This window comes from Ammospiza caudacuta, chromosome 24 (assembly GCF_027887145.1).
Source record: "Ammospiza caudacuta isolate bAmmCau1 chromosome 24, bAmmCau1.pri, whole genome shotgun sequence".
In the NCBI taxonomy this organism is placed as follows: Eukaryota; Metazoa; Chordata; class Aves; order Passeriformes; family Passerellidae; genus Ammospiza; species Ammospiza caudacuta.
Genome location: NC_080616.1, coordinates 3,401,068 through 3,416,112, shown reverse-complemented (window position 1 = coordinate 3,416,112; position 15,045 = coordinate 3,401,068). Strand labels below are relative to the sequence as shown.

Genomic DNA, 15,045 nt, shown 5'->3' with positions numbered 1-15,045 from the left:
AGCAGATGCCACAAGGATGGACACTTGGAGCAGCAGCCACTGCTGGGACAACATCTGGAGACCAAGACTCCATCACAGAAATTCCTAAAGGAGTTGGTGAAAGCCACACACCAGCAGCAAACACCCTCTGCTGCACCCTGAAAGTGATTCAGGCCAGGCTGGATGGGGCTTGGAGCATCCTGGGCTAGTGGAAGGTGCCTCTGCCCATGGCAGGGGATGGAATGGGATAAGCTTTAAAATCCCTTCCAGCCCAAATCATCCAGGGATTCTATAATCACAGAGCTCAGATCTGAGTTTGTTTTCCCAGCTCTTTGATCTCCCCCAGGAGTGTTTTGAAGGAATTCTGGCTGCTGTTGAGCACCATGGCTGGAGACCCCCATGGAGAGAGGCCTCGTGTGGCTCTTGGCTGGACATCAAACCAGCATCTCCAGCCTCCTGGGCACCCCCAGCTCCTCATCCCCACACACAGGGGATTACAGAATCATGGAATGTTGGGAGGGGCTGTAAAGCTCTTCCCATTCCACCCCTGCCATGGGACACCTTCCACTATCCCAGGTTGCTCTGAGCCCTGTCCAACCTGGCCTTGGGCACTGCCAGGGGTGGAGACCTTGGAACCCCTTCCAGAGCTAAAGGGGCTCCAGGAGAGCTGGAGAGGGACTGGGGACAAGGGATGGAAGGACAGGACACAGGGAATGGCTCCCACTGCCAGAGGGCAGGGCTGGGTGGGATATTGGGCAGGAATTGTTCCCTGTGAGGGTGGGCAGGGCCTGGCACAGGTGCCCAGAGCAGCTGTGGCTGCCCCTGGATCCCTGGAATGTCCAAGGCCAGGCTGGACAGGGCTGGGAGCAGCCTGGGGCAGTGGAAGTGTCCCTGCCCATGGAAGGAGATGAGCCTTAATGTCATTCCAACCCAATCCATTTCAGGATTTCCTTGGAGATATGGGATAAAAAGGCCAAGTCTGGTGTCTTTGGATCCCAGTCTAGGTGGTGACCACAGAGGAACAGCCAAGCAAGGCCTGTAAAACAGGAGCTGGGTGATAAAACAACAGATAACTTGGAAAGAGAGGGAACAGCGGCAAGATCTGGGCTTGGAAAAGATATTTCTTCGTTTTCCTGATTATCAAGAGTCACCTTGTGCTAGGCCTGTTTTTAAAAGTTGAACACCCTCTGAATTTCTGCAGGAACAACAACCCTGAGCTGTTCCAAACATGCAGCTGGGCTCTCCCTGCTGAGGGATAAACTCATTCCCCAAACCCCAGGAGCTTGCAGGGCTGGAGACCCCAAGCACTGAGCTCCAGGAGGCGAAGGCTGTGCCCAGCACTCGGTGTTTGTTTCTAAAGCTGACCCAGGCAGCACCACCCCAGTAACCAGAGAAGGTTAAAGGATGCACTGAAGTGACCAAACACCAACTGGGAAAACATGAAACCAGAGCCAGGCATCGGATCCCCAGCAACAAAGGAGACAGCACAGGGATCACCACAAAGAGCCTGCTGGAAAAATCATCAGCATCTGTCCCTCGGTGCAGCTCCAAACCCCAACTAAGGCATCAATTCCATTTCTCCATCCCACTTCTGCATCCCAGGAGGTGCAGGCACAGCTCTGCTCACTCCAAACTTCCAGAAGATTAGATCCATGATCTAATTAAAAAATTCCTCTTTACAGCTCCCTCTGCTCTTCTGAGAAAAGTTATTTCAATGCTTTGCCTCAGAATTTAATGAAACTTGAATCATATCCAGAGGGCTCTTGGAGCATAGATGGAATCCCAATTCCTCAAGCAAGCTGGAAATTGTCCATCCCCAAATCCCAGAGCTGGGCATGGACACTCACCCTGGTGTTCTGACAAGAGTACATGATGTACACACAACACAGAGGGCAGAAGAATTCCCATCCCACAGCTGGAAAATGGCACTGTGCAAAAAGAGGGCATCTGACCCTGGTGGAATAAATTATTTTCCAGGAGATTAAATAAATCATGGCTGATTCCTGAAAAACTCTAAGGCTTCAGGCACTCTGGAGATAAGGAGCATTTTGCCTGGCCTGCCTCTGGTTTTGGTGGGAAAAGGGCAGAACAGAAAATTAAGGGGAAGTTACACAGAGACCCCATGGAAAGGTGGGAGAACATGGGTGGAAGGGAAATTCCAGCCTCCAGTGCAGCTGTGCAAAGATCTCCACAGAGCTTAAAGCCCAGAGAAGAGCAGCATCTTCACAGAGATCTGACCTGCTGTCACATTAATTATAATCATGGAATTGCTGAGATTGGAAAAGCCCTCTGAGATCGAGTCCAACCATGTCCACCCCTAATCCATGTCCCAGGTGCCACATCCACACATTTTTTGGGCATTTCCAGGGATGGAGATTCCACCGCTGGACAATCTTTGTCATGAAGAAATTTCCCCTGATATCCAACCCAAACCTTCCCTGGTGCAATCTGGCCTGAGCAGACCCAGATACCTTCAAGATCAGAGAGACAGCAGCTCCCTGAAGCTTCCCCAGCAGGATTCCTACAGCAGATCCTACAAGGATGGACACCTGGAGCAGCAGCCACTGCTGGGACAACATCTGGAGACCAACACAGAGCTTCATATCACCATTCCAAGGGTATCCAGTAGCTCCAGAGCTGAGGAGCAGCCAGGTCTGACCTGCTGTCACATTAATTATAAACATGGAATCATTGAGGTTGGAAAAGCCCTCTGAGATTGAGTCCAACCATGTCCCAGGTGCCACATCCATGTGTTTTTTTGAGCATTTCCAGGGATGGAGGCTCCACCACTGCCTTTGGCAGCCCATGGAGGGCTGAACAATCTTTGTCATGAAGAAATTCCCCTGATATCCAACCCAAACCTTCCCTGGTGCAATCTGGCCTGAGGCAGGTCCTTGTGAGTCACCAGGAGCCTCCAGCAGACCCAGATACCTTCAAGATCAGAGAAACAGCAGCTCCCTGCAGCTTCTCCAGCAGGACTCCTACAGCAGATCCCACAAGTAATTATTGTTCCATGCTGGAATGCCACCAGCAGCTCTGCTGGCATGGTTGGAGTGATGGCAACAGTGGAGAGACCTTCCAATGAACCTGGCTGCTTCCAGGGATGAGGGAGGCACAACTTGTCTGGAAAGCTGTGCCAGGGTCTCACCATCCTCTAGAAATTTCTTCCCAATATCCCATCTAATCCTCTCTGGAACAGCAGCTGAATCCCTGGGGAGGTTGGGAGCAAGTGGGAATGGCCCAGGAGCCCTCAGTCCCATTTTTCTGCTCCCATTTGCCCCCAGGAAAAGGCTCTCAGCAGGCACACCCAGGGTTCTGCTGGGGGGGGAAACCTGGCAGATTTTCCAGCCCAATGGAGGAGGGTGCTGGGGCAGCAACAACTGCTGGGACAACATCTGGAGACCAACACTCCACCACAGAGCTTCATATCAACATTCCAAGGGCATCCAGCAGCTCCAGAGTTGAGGAGCAGCCAGGTCTGACCCCCAGATGGATCCTCTGGAATAGGCAGAGCTGCTGAGCTCCAAAAGCCACTTCAATTAACAACATCATTAACTGCAGCACCAGCTCTGCCTCAGAAAACACTTTCCTACCTTAAACCAAAACAGAAGTGAACCAGTGCTGAGGAAGCCTTGGGGTATTCAGGAAAGAAAAAAGGTTGGAAAAATCAGTGTCAGGAAAAAGCTGAGGGCTCCTGGAGTAGTGGAGGAGGGTGAATTATGCAAATTAAGGTTATTTTAAAACAAACTCATGCTTTTAATTGTTTTTGCATTAATTAGCAGCATCACTTCAACATAATTACACAGCATACCCAAACTCAGGGAAGCTGTCCAGGCTGGATAAAGAGTGTTTGGGGCAAAAACAGCCCAACATTGGTGCATCCACAGAGCCACAAAACCACCATTTACAAAGGGATTTGGGAATGGGACAGCTCTGGAATCCAGAGGTGACCAGAGGGTGACACAGACCCCTGAACAACATCCCAGACCTTGGCAAAGGCACTGCAAGCAGAGTGGAGGATCTGGGTTAGCTCTACCCCAGCAGGAAGAGCTCCAGCACCCTCCTCCATTGGGCTGGAAAAATGGGCCTGAGGGCTCCTGGGCCATCCCCAGCTTGTTCCCAACATCCCCAGAGCTTCAGCTGCTGTTCCAGAGAGTGACTCCACTGTTGCCATCACTCCAACCATGCCAGCAGAGCTGCTGGTGGCATTCCAGCATGGAACAGTAATTACATCCCACAGGGTTGTAACAACCAGGGTCAGTCATTATTCAACGCTCAGGTTTCGTTTGGTTTATAAAATATCCCCAGAACTTCGAATTGCTCAACAAATTTCAGAGTTGTGAAAGGGAAACACAACAGAGGGACTTGAAATCCCTGAGGAGAAGCTCCAGGGTTGATTTTATCCCAGCAGTCCTGCAGTTCTCCTGCTGCTGGGGCCACTTCCTCCAGCATCTGAGCCCTCTCCCAGGTGGAAGGTGCTGGAAAAGTCAAGGCAAAGCTCCCAGAAGAAGAAAACACAACTGGAATTCTCTCTCTTTCCTCCCCTCAAAAGAAGATAAGGGTTATGGAGGAGAGAAAGGGAAACACACCCAAACCCTGATTTGGGGATTTCTGACTTCCTGTCCTCTCCCAGATCTCCTGATTTTTGGGGTGTTTGATTTCTTTTCCTCTCCTCAGATCTCCCACTTTTGGCTGGATTTTTACTGCCTCTTCTCTCCCCAAATCTCCCAATTTTCAGTGTCTTTACCTTCCTCTCTCTTTTCCTAAACCTCCTGATTTCAGGTGTATTTCACTTCCTCTCCTCTCCACATATCTCCTGATTTTCATCTGTATTTAATTCCTCTTCCAAACCTCCCAATTTGGGCTGTATTTCACTTCTCCTCTCCCAAATTTCACTGCATTTCCATTTTCTCCCTCTCCTCTTCCAACCCTCCAGACTTGAAATCCCTGAGCAGAAGCTCCAGGGTTGATTTTATCCCAGCAGTCCTGCAGTTCTCCTGCTGCTGGGGCCACTTCCTCCAGCATCTGAGCCCTCTCCCAGGTGGAAGGTGCTGGAAAAGTCAAGGCAAAGCTCCCAGAAGAAGAAAACACAACTGGAATTCTCTCTCTTTCCTCCCCTCAAAAGAAGATAAGGGTTATGGAGGAGAGAAAGGGAAACACACCCAAACCCTGATTTGGGGATTTCTGACTTCCTGTCCTCTCCCAGATCTCCTGATTTTTGGGGTGTTTGATTTCTTTTCCTCTCCTCAGATCTCCCACTTTTGGCTGGATTTTTACTGCCTCTTCTCTCCCCAAATCTCCCGACCTTCCTTTCTCTTCTCTTCTGATTTCAGGTGTATTTCACTTCCTCTCCTCCCCACATACCTCCTGATTTTCACGTGCATTTAATTCCTCTTCCAAACCTCCCAATTTGGGCTGTATTTCACTTCTCCTCTCCCAAATTTCACTGGATTTGCATTTTCTCCCTCTCCTCTTCCAACCCTCCAGATTCTGGGTCCATCCCTGCCTCCTCACAGCCCAGCTGGGAAGGATCCAGCTCCCTCTGCACAGGCACAGCCCTTTCCCTGCTCATCACAGCTCTGCACACCTCAAACTGGGGCAGCTCTTTTCATGGAGCTGGGAAGGATGTGAGGACTCCAAAATTCAGGAAAAATCCTTTTTTTTTTCACCAACCCTCTCTGAGAGGGGAAGAAACCACTCACAAGAGATCCTGCAGATCCTGACAGTTTTATGTGGGATAAAAAACCTTTCTTCAAACAATGGAAAAATCCTCATGGACTTTTCTGCTTCTCTCAGTGAAAGGATGGTCCCACTGCAGATAATTCCTTCTGGGAATCAAGAAGGATGTGTGTGGGGAGATTGCAGCATTTCCTGGTATCCCCAGGAATTACCACACTCAGCTTTAAAACCAGGAAATACCTGAGAGAGATTTGCAAGTGACAGCCAGGTGCAAACCTGACCTGGGATCAGGGAGATGGAGAGGGAGGTCCAGATCAAGGTTCCAGTTACTTCTAAAAAGCTCCTCACCTGCACACACACCAGGGAGTGCAGGAATTTTCCTGCCATCCAAAATCAGCTGCTGCTCTGAGTTCTAAAGCCTCGCCTGGTTTTTAACACATTCCAGCTGATGACTGTATGATTTTTGGGATATTCCCCCCATTCCATGTTTGCTGATAAAACCAATCTCAGCCTCCAAGCCTTGGGTGCTTTAGAAAAAATGCCATCCAAAAATATGAGGAAAGAATTATTCCATTCCAGGGAATGTGCAAGTGTTGCTTATTAACACCAAAACAAACACCTGGAGAACAAAGGATTCTCCTGACACACAGCCAAGAGCTTTTCCATGGACACAGCAAGTACAAAGCTCAGAGCAGCTCCTGCAGGGAGTGAAGAAAAAGGGCTAAATGGGAAAGAAAAAGGATTCCTGGAGCAGGATGGTTCCTTCACACAGCCTGCTCTAACAGGACCCACTCAGTGCTGCTGTTCAGATCCTCACAGACACCATCTGTCTCCTCTGAGAACGAAAAATCAGGATAACCAAAAATATATACCCAGACCTTGAAAAGAGAAATCAGCATGAGCAGATGGTTCATCAGCCCTGGGTGGTGCTCATAAAATTGTGAGGACTTGAACAGAACTCCAGAGTCCTACACTGGCTTGGGTTAGAAGCTCATCCCAGTCCATCCCCTGCCATGGCAGGGACACATTCACCATCCCAGGGTGCTCCAAGCCCTGTCCAACCTGGCCTGGGACACTTCCAGGGATGGGGCAGCCACAGCTGCTCTGGGCACCTGTGCCAGGGATCCCCACCCTCACAAGGAGGGATTTCTGCCCAATATCTCATCTCAATCTGCTCCTCACCCTTCAGGGAGGGCAGTTTGTGCCTCCTCTGAGCTCCCACCATCACTTCCAAGAGCTCCAAAACACAGACCAAACACAGCAAAACTCTGCTAAAGAGGAAATCCCTTTTACTGTTTTACCCCCTCTCCCTGACCGGGAATTTAACTCCAGCCCCAGCACTCCCTCCCTTCCATGCTGGGACCCAGGGATGAGCCGTGCCTCTGGCAGGCCTGGCCCAGTCCCAGCGGGGAATTCCATGGGGACACGGAGGGGACATTCCATGGGGACACGGAGCACGGAGGGGACATTCCACTGGGAAATGCCCATGGGCCCGGTCCCAGGTCAGCCCAGAACAGCCTCGCCCTCACAGGATGGGATAAGCCGTGCCCTCTCCCTCGGAAGGGGACCAGGGCACCCTCGGGACTCTCCTCAGCACCCGGGGACCCTCGGGATCCACCCCAGTCCTGCCAAGGATCCCTCGGGATCTGCCTCAGCCCCCACAGGGATCCCTCGGGAACCATCTCAGCCCATCCAGGGCCCTTTCAGGAATCTCTTCAGGTCCCCCAGGGAACCCTCGGGATCCACCTCAGCTCCCCCTGGGGATCCCTCAGGATCAACCTCAGCCCTTCCAGGAATCCCTCGGGACCCTCCTCAGCCCCCACAGGGATTCCTCGGGTATCACTTCAGCTCCCCTGGGGATCCACCTCAGCCCATCCAGGGATCTCTCGGGAACCATCTTAGCCCATCCAGGGACCCCTCGAGAATCTCTTCAGTTCCCCTGGGAATCCCTCGGGACCCTCCTCAGCCCTGCCGAGGATCCCTTGGGAATCATCTCAGCCTCCACAGGGATCCCTCGGGATCCACCTCGGCTTCCCCCAAGGATCCCTCGAGAACCACTTCAGCCCATCCAGGGATCCCTCGGAACTCTCCTCAGCCCCTCTAGGGACTCCTCGGGAATCACCTCAGCTCCCCTGGGGATCCACCTCAGCCCATCCAGGGATCCCTCGGGAATCTCTTCAGCTCCCCCGAGGATCCCTCGGGATCCACCTCAACCCTTCCAAGGATCCCTCGGGACCCTCCTCAGACCCTACAGGGATCTCTCGGGAACTATCTCAGCCCATCCAGGAACCCCTCGGGAATCTCTTCAGCTCCCCCGGGGATCCCTCGGTATTCACCTCAGCCCCCACAGGGATCCCTCAGGACCCTCCTCAGCCCATCCAGGGATTCCCCCCCCACTTCTCCATTCCCAAACTCCTTCCTGAGGGCGGAGGCCCCCTTGGGCCCCCTAGAATCCCTCCAGAGCCCTGCAGGCTGCGTTCCGCTCTCCCCCCGGCCCCTCCTCACCGAGCAGCAGCAGCTTCACCTCCTTGGCCGCCTTCTCGCCGTCTTCCCGCAGGTTGCGGTCGATCATTTTACTCCTCTCCACCGCCGCCTTATCCTCGGCGCTCAGCGTGCACCCCATGGCGGCGGCGGGGGCGGCCGGGCGGCCGAGGGCGGGGGGACGGGAACCGGGACCGGGATGGGGCCGGGACCGAGATCGGGATCGGGGCCGCAGCTGCCTCGGCCCGGGCGGCTCCTGAGGCGGCGCCGGATTTCCGGTCCTGGCCGCGGGGCACGCCGGGAAATGAAGTCCCGCGGGGTGATAGTGCGAGTACTTCCGCCTCGGTAGAGCGGGGCATTATGGGAGGAAACATCGCTTTCCGCCACGTTAGAGCGGAGTATGATGGGGGGGGAGGAAAGCGCTTTACTTCCGCCTCGATAGAGCGAGACATGATGGGAAATGCTTTACTTCCGGGCTCTGTTTGGAGGCATCATGGGAGTTGTAGGCCTCGCGGGGGTCTGTTGGGTCTATGGCGGCCCCAGCCCCCCAGCCCGCCCTCATGAGGGGACCGAGCTCCGCACCCCTAGAGGGCCGGGCCTCGGGGAAGGGGAGCTGGTCTCCGGGGTGAGGAGGGGTCTCAGGGCCACGGGGGGATGGAGGGGACTCCCTCCTCAGGCAGCCCCCCCTCCCTGCCTGTAGAGGGAGCACCCCTCCAAACACGAGCCCCCCACTCTTATCCCTGGCCCATCATTGGGCCTGTGCCCCCAGCTGCTGCCCCCCGGCCGGTGGTGCCATGGAACCCCCGATTCCCGCAGTGGTGGCCGTGCTGACCGCCCACAGCATCAACCCAACCAGGGCGGTAGGACCCCCCTCACCTGTGATGGCAACAATGGGGACCCCCCACACCCCGATGAGCGCGGTGGGATCCGCAATCCCTCACGGCAGTAAGGACCCCACACACATCAGCGACAGCTGTAGGACCTCCAATCCCCGCTGTGGTGACAGAGACCCCCCCCCAAACCTCAATGAGTGCTATGGGACCCCCAATCCCCCACAGCAGTGTGGATCACTCCCACTCCAGCAAGGGCCATGGGACCCCCAACTCTCCATGGCTGCAGTGAGGATCCCCCACCCTCCATGCCCAGAGAGCATTTTGGGACCTCCAACCCTCCATGGCGGTGACAAAGCCCCCCTCAACAAGTCACGGTGACCATGTCTCCCCTCAGAGCCACGTTTACCCCAAACCCCCCAAACGCTACAGCCCCGCTTTGGCAGAGCCCGCCACGGGCACAAACACCCCGCTGCCCCCTCCCCACTCCTTGGCCTCGGCCGCCTCCTCCTCGACCTGCCCCGGGATGCGGAAATCCATGGGGGGCAGGTCCCGCTCAGCGTTGGGGGGCTCCGGTGGGCGCCCGGTGCTCTGGAGGAACTGCAGGAAGTTCTCCTCGATGGAGCCCTCGCGGCTCGGCAGCCGCAGGTCCTCCTCGGGGGGCTGCTTGAAGAAGCAGGTGAGGAGCCGGCCGAGCTCGCCGCGGATCTGCCGGTTGAGGCAGCCGTAGAAGAAGGGGTTGGAGGTGAAGCAGCAGAAGCCCAGCCAGGTGACCACAGTCTCGGCCGCCGGCCCGGCCAAGGGCCGAGTGCTCAGCGCCGTGTACAGCTGGAAGGAGAAGTAGGGCAACCAGCAGAAGAGGAACTGGCCGCCCACGGCCAGCAGCACGGCGGCCGCCTTGCCTCCGCCAAACATCCTCTGCGGGGTGGTCCGAGGAGCCCCCGAGCTGGTGACCATGGTGGAGCGGCTGCTGAGTGAGGCCGAGCGCCGGCGCGGCGTCTCCATCCAGGTGGGCGGCGGGCCGTGGTGCATGGCCGCCACCCGCGCCACCTTGAACATGCCGCAGTAGACCACGACGATGATGAGGAGCGGCAGCACGAAGTAGAAGGCGGCGAAGAAGACCACGAAGACCTTGCAGGACGGCCCGCGGCTCCACTGCAAGGAGCAGCCGTGAGTACCAGGTGCTGGCGGACGGTCGGGGGACAGCCAGCCCAGCACGGGCACCAGCGAGGTGGCCACGGCCTTGAGCCACACGCCAGCCAGCACTCCGGCCACCAGCCCCGCCGTCATGCGCACCTCGTAGCGCAGCGGGTGCACCACGTAGTAGTAGCGCTCCACGTTGACAGTGGAGATGGAGAGGATGCACATGGAGGTGAGGCACACGCTGAGGAACAGGTACACGCGGCACACGGCCTCGCCCAGCCCCGGGCTCTCGAACACGGCCGAGCCCGACAGCATCTCCAGCGGCATCAGCGTGAGCGCGGCCAGGAAATCCACCAGGCACAGGTGGAACACGAAGACGAACTTGCGCAGCGCCGGCGTCTTGGCGATGACTGTCATGACGGCGGCGTTGCCCACGATGGCCGTGAGGTCCAGCAGCACCATGAAGAACAATCCCACGGATTTGGAGGCCGTGTCCTTGGGCTTGGCCTCGGCGGTGCTGTTGGGGGGCCGGGCCCCCCCTCTAGAGCCGTTCCAGACCCAGGGCGAGGGCAGGAAGGGCTCCATCCAGTGTGGCACGGCCGGGCATCGCCAGGGGGTCACATCCTTGGTGCTCTGCGGGTGGGGGGGCACTCAGAGCACCCAAAGGTGCCCCCCAGCCCCGCTCATGTCCCCGCTGCTCAGCCAGGGGGTACCTGGGGGAGGTGCAGCTGTCACTGGAGGGGGCAGGAGCCTGGAGGACCCCTGAGCGCTGAGCTGGACCCCCAGTTGCAGCCCCCAGGTAGCTGGGGGGAGCTGGAGCTGTCAGAAAAGGGGGAGACACTCTGAAGGGACCCCTGAGAGCTGAGCAGGACCCCAATTACAACCCCCACTCAGTACCTGGGGTGAAGGTGGAGCTGTTATGGGGGAGACCCAGGGGAGACCCCTGAGAGCTGAGCAGGACCCCCAGTTGCAGCCCTCCTCAGTACCTGGGGTGAAGGTGGAGCTGTCATGGTGGGAAGACCCTGGGGGGACCCCTGATAGCCTGGAGGGGCTCATGGGTCACCTCTGACAGCCATGCAGAGGCCACAGCTGTGCTGGGGGAATGTGGAGTTGTCATGAGGAGACACAACCCTGGAGGGACCCCTGAGAGCTGAGCTGGACCCCCACCTGCACCCCACAGGTACCTGGGGGCAGGTGGAGCTGTCAGAAGAGAGGAGAGACCCTGAGGGGACCCCTGAGAGCCATGGTGGGATCACAGGGTGACACAGGGTGGGGCTCAGCCCAGTTGTGACCCCCACCCACAGCCCCCAGGCACCTGGGGGAAGGCAGAGCTGCCAGAGGGGACAGAGAGCTCTGGGGAACACATGAGATCCCAGGCATGGTTCAACACAGCTGTGACACCCCCACACATTGTCCCCATCACCCCCATCCATCTCCACAACCCTCTACATCAAATCCCTTCCCAACCAAAAGCCTTGTTCTCCCAAAAATGAGCAATTCTGGGGTAAATCCCCCAGTTCCAACATTTCAACCCAAAGCACCCCAGTGGAGCCCTTTGCCCGGAGTGTGGGGAGCACACGGGGGGGCCGGCATGGGTGGGGGTTCCCGAGAATGAGGAGAGGGGAGGGCCCAGCACCCCCAAGTCCTGGGTTCACCCCTTGTGCTCGGAGGCCTTGTGTGACCCCCCCACGCCGAGCTCGCAGCCCCTCCATGGGGACACGGGGGGGATGTGGGGGCTACCCCGGACCCCCCGGCTGCTCCCCACGGGGGCGGGGATCCCACCCGTGCCCCCCGGGGCAGGGATGCTGTCAGAACGGGGGTGCAGCTGCGGCTCCCCCCTCCCCTTCTCACTGCCCATGTCTCTCTCCCAGAGCCCGGAGCGATGTCCCCGGTCGGGGACCCCCTCCCACCCCCGGGGGAGTCTCGCCCACCCCTCCGGTACCTCCCCGGTATCTCCCCAGCTCCCCAGGCCGTGCTCCGGCGGGGCTGCTCGGCCGCCGCACCTACCCTGGGGGTCCGCATGGAGCCGGCCCGAGGCCGAGGGTCCCCGCTCCGGCCGGGGGAGGGGTCGGGGCCGGGGGGTGTCTCCGGGGTGGCGGGGGATGCTCGGGGCTGGAGCCGCTGCGGCGAGGGCTGCTCCGCACCGCCCGGCTGCTGGGTCCTAGTGCCGCCCGCCTCGCCTCGGTACCCCGGGAACGGCCCCCGAGCCCGGGGCTGCGGGGCCCGCGCTGGGGCGATCGCTGCCTCCCGAAGCCTGGCTGTGCCCCCCGAGTGGGGACAGGAGGGTGCGACACCCCCGGGTGCTGCCCCGCGTGTCGCTTCGTGCCTCAGTTTCCCCGTTTGCCTCCCGAAAGTGATGGGGACGGCATGGAGGAGAAGCCCCTCGGGGAAGGGGAGAGGGAGCTCGGGGGGTGTAATGAGGAGGTGGTCTCGGGGGGAGAGGTGGGAAGGGGGGATGGGGTGCAGATTCACAGTGGGGTACGGAGGGTGCCGGGGGGCCGCTCAGAGGGGCCGCAGAGCCCCCCCAGCTCTGTCTACCCCCACCCCAGCTCCCCTTCCCTCCCTCCCAGTTCAGCAATGGAGCAAATGGGATGGAGTCCGTGCCCCTCCCCGCCACGCCCCGTGCCTCAGTTTCCCCAGTACATGACATTCCCTTACAGGAAGGGGTGCCCATCTTTTCCATCCCTCCAAATCCTGCTCGGGATGCGAACTTTGCCCCCGCAGTGCCCTGGCCCCATCCCAAGGGTGCCCGGGTGGGATGCGCTGCCCCCGGCTCTCATTCCCGGGACGCGGGTGACAAGTGATCCGTGGGTGACGCGTGTCCCCGCGCCTCACGTGGCCATCGCCCGGCTACGGGCTCCCAAAAATAAATCCACCCAAACCAGATTAGAAATGCTCGACCTCGGATGAACCGGCCCCGGCATTCCGGGGCCCGCGGGCGGCTCCCGGTGGGACCCCGGGCACCGGGAGCAGCGGGAACACCAGGAGTACCGGGAATACCGGGAAGGAGCACGGCAGACCCACGGAGATCCCTCCTGTCCCGGGCTCCGGCCCCTGTGGAGGAAGGTGAGCACGGGAGTGAGCCCTGGCCCACAGAGTGGGGGGACACACGGACCCCCCTTTTCCTGGGAGCCCCTGTGGGCACCCTCCCCTTGTGTGGGACACCTGAGGACACCCAGCTGTGGCAAACACCCTGCTCTGGTACCCCTGGGGACCCTGACACTGCTGGCACCCCACAGCCCAGTCCCCAAGCACCCCACTGTCCCAGCCCCTGGCATCCCAGTACTCATTATGGTTGAATTATTTTGGCACCCCAATCCTCAGGCATCCCCTTATCCCAGCACCTTGCCACCCCAGTACCCCAACATCCTGGCACCCCAGTACTCGATACCTTGGCACCCCAGTACCCCAGCACGTGGCATCCCAGTACTCAATACCTCAGCAGCCTGGCATCCCAGTCTGCCACACCTGGCACCCCAGTATCCCAGTGCCCTGGCACCCTAGTGCCTCAGCACCCTAGCACCCCAACAACCAAACATTCCAGTGCCCCTGAGCAGCGGCACCCCAGTACCTCAGTGCCCTGTCACCCCACTATGCCAGCATCCTGGCACCCCAACACCCCAGTCCCCAAGCACACCCCAGTCCCAGCCCCTGGCATCCCATTATTTTGCCACCCCCACACCCCAGTCCCCAAACACCCCACTATCCCAGCCCCTGGCATCCCACTACCCATTATTTTGGCACCCCAATCCTCAAGCATCTCCTATCCCAGCACCTTGGGACCCCAGTACCCCAACATCCTGGCACTCCAATATTCAATACCTTGGCACCCCAGTACCCAGCACATGGCATCCCGGTACTCAATACCTCAGCACCCTGGCATCCCAGTCCCCCACACCCCAGTATGCCAGTGCCTCAGCACCCTGGCACCCCAACAACCGAACATCCCAGTGCCCCTGAGCAGTGGCACCCCAGTACCTCAGTGCCCTGTCACCCCACTATCCCAGCATCCTGGCACCCAGCACCCCAGTCCTCAAGCACCCCCTTATCCCATCCTCTGGCCTCCCAGTACTCATTATTTTGGCACCCCAACACCCCAATCTTCAAACATCCCCCTATCCCAGCACCTTGGGAGCCCAGTACCCAATACCTTGGCACTCCAATACCCAGCATCCTGGCACTCAGGATATCAGCAACATGGCATCCCAAGGCTGCTGACACCCCAAAATACTGCTATCCCAGCGCCCCATTATCCCAGGACCCTGGCACCTCAGCAATCCAACACCCCAGTGCCCCAGAGCAGTGGTTCCCCAGTACCTCATTGTTCTGGCACCCCAGCACCCAAACATCCAGGGTACTCATCCCTCAGCACCCCAATACCTCAGCAGCCAAATCCTGCAGTACCTTGGCACCCCAGCACCCAGACACCCGAGGGTACCAGTGTCCCTGTACCCACCCCTGGCACCCCGGCACCCCCATGTCTGTGCCCTCTGCAGAGCCCCTGATGGAGAACGCGGGTTAAGCACGGTCACACCTCTCTCTGCGTGTGTGTGTGTGTCTGTGTGTGTGTGTGTGTGTGTGTGTGTGTGTGTGTGTGTCTGTGTCTGTGTGTGTGTGTGTGTGTCTGTGTCTGTGTGTGTATGTCTGTGTCTGTGTGTGTGTGTGCGTCTGTGTCTGTGTGTGTGTGTCTGTGTCTGTGTCTGTGCGTGTATGTCTGTGTGTGTGTCTGTGTGTGTGTGTGTGTCTGTGTGTGTCTGTGTATGTCTGTGTCTGTCTGTGTGTGTGTGTCTGTGCGTGTATGTCTGTCTCTGTGTGTGTGTGTCTGTGTGTCTGTGTGTGTATGTCTGTGTGTGTGTGTGTGTGTCTGTGTGTGTGTCTGTGTGTGTGTCTGTGCGTGTATGTCTGTGTGTGTGTGTGTGTGTGTCTGTGTCTG

General features: G+C 58.1%; 2 protein-coding genes across 3 annotated transcripts in view; both read right to left on the bottom strand.

The window, feature by feature from the left end:
- Positions 1–8,398, bottom strand: part of GNAI3 (G protein subunit alpha i3) — a 30,315-nt gene extending 21,917 nt beyond the window's left edge. For both annotated transcript variants that reach the window (XM_058819547.1, XM_058819548.1), the window contains exon 1: positions 8,164–8,398. In XM_058819547.1, the coding sequence (XP_058675530.1) occupies positions 8,164–8,281 (118 nt within the window). In that variant the 5' untranslated portion in view covers positions 8,282–8,398. The remainder of the gene's footprint in view (positions 1–8,163) is intronic.
- A 997-nt stretch (positions 8,399–9,395) lies between these two features.
- GPR61 (G protein-coupled receptor 61) lies at positions 9,396–10,697 on the bottom strand. Its single transcript, XM_058819573.1, has one exon. It carries the CDS (start codon positions 10,695–10,697, stop codon positions 9,396–9,398), a length of 1,302 nt encoding a protein of 433 aa, XP_058675556.1.
- Positions 10,698–15,045: the final 4,348 nt, after the last annotated feature.

What these genes read in the sequence shown, in the direction of transcription:
- GPR61 (XM_058819573.1), bottom strand. Translation starts at nt 10,697, where the DNA reads ATGGAGCCCTTCCTGCCCTCGCCCTGGGTCTGGAACGGCTCTAGAGGG.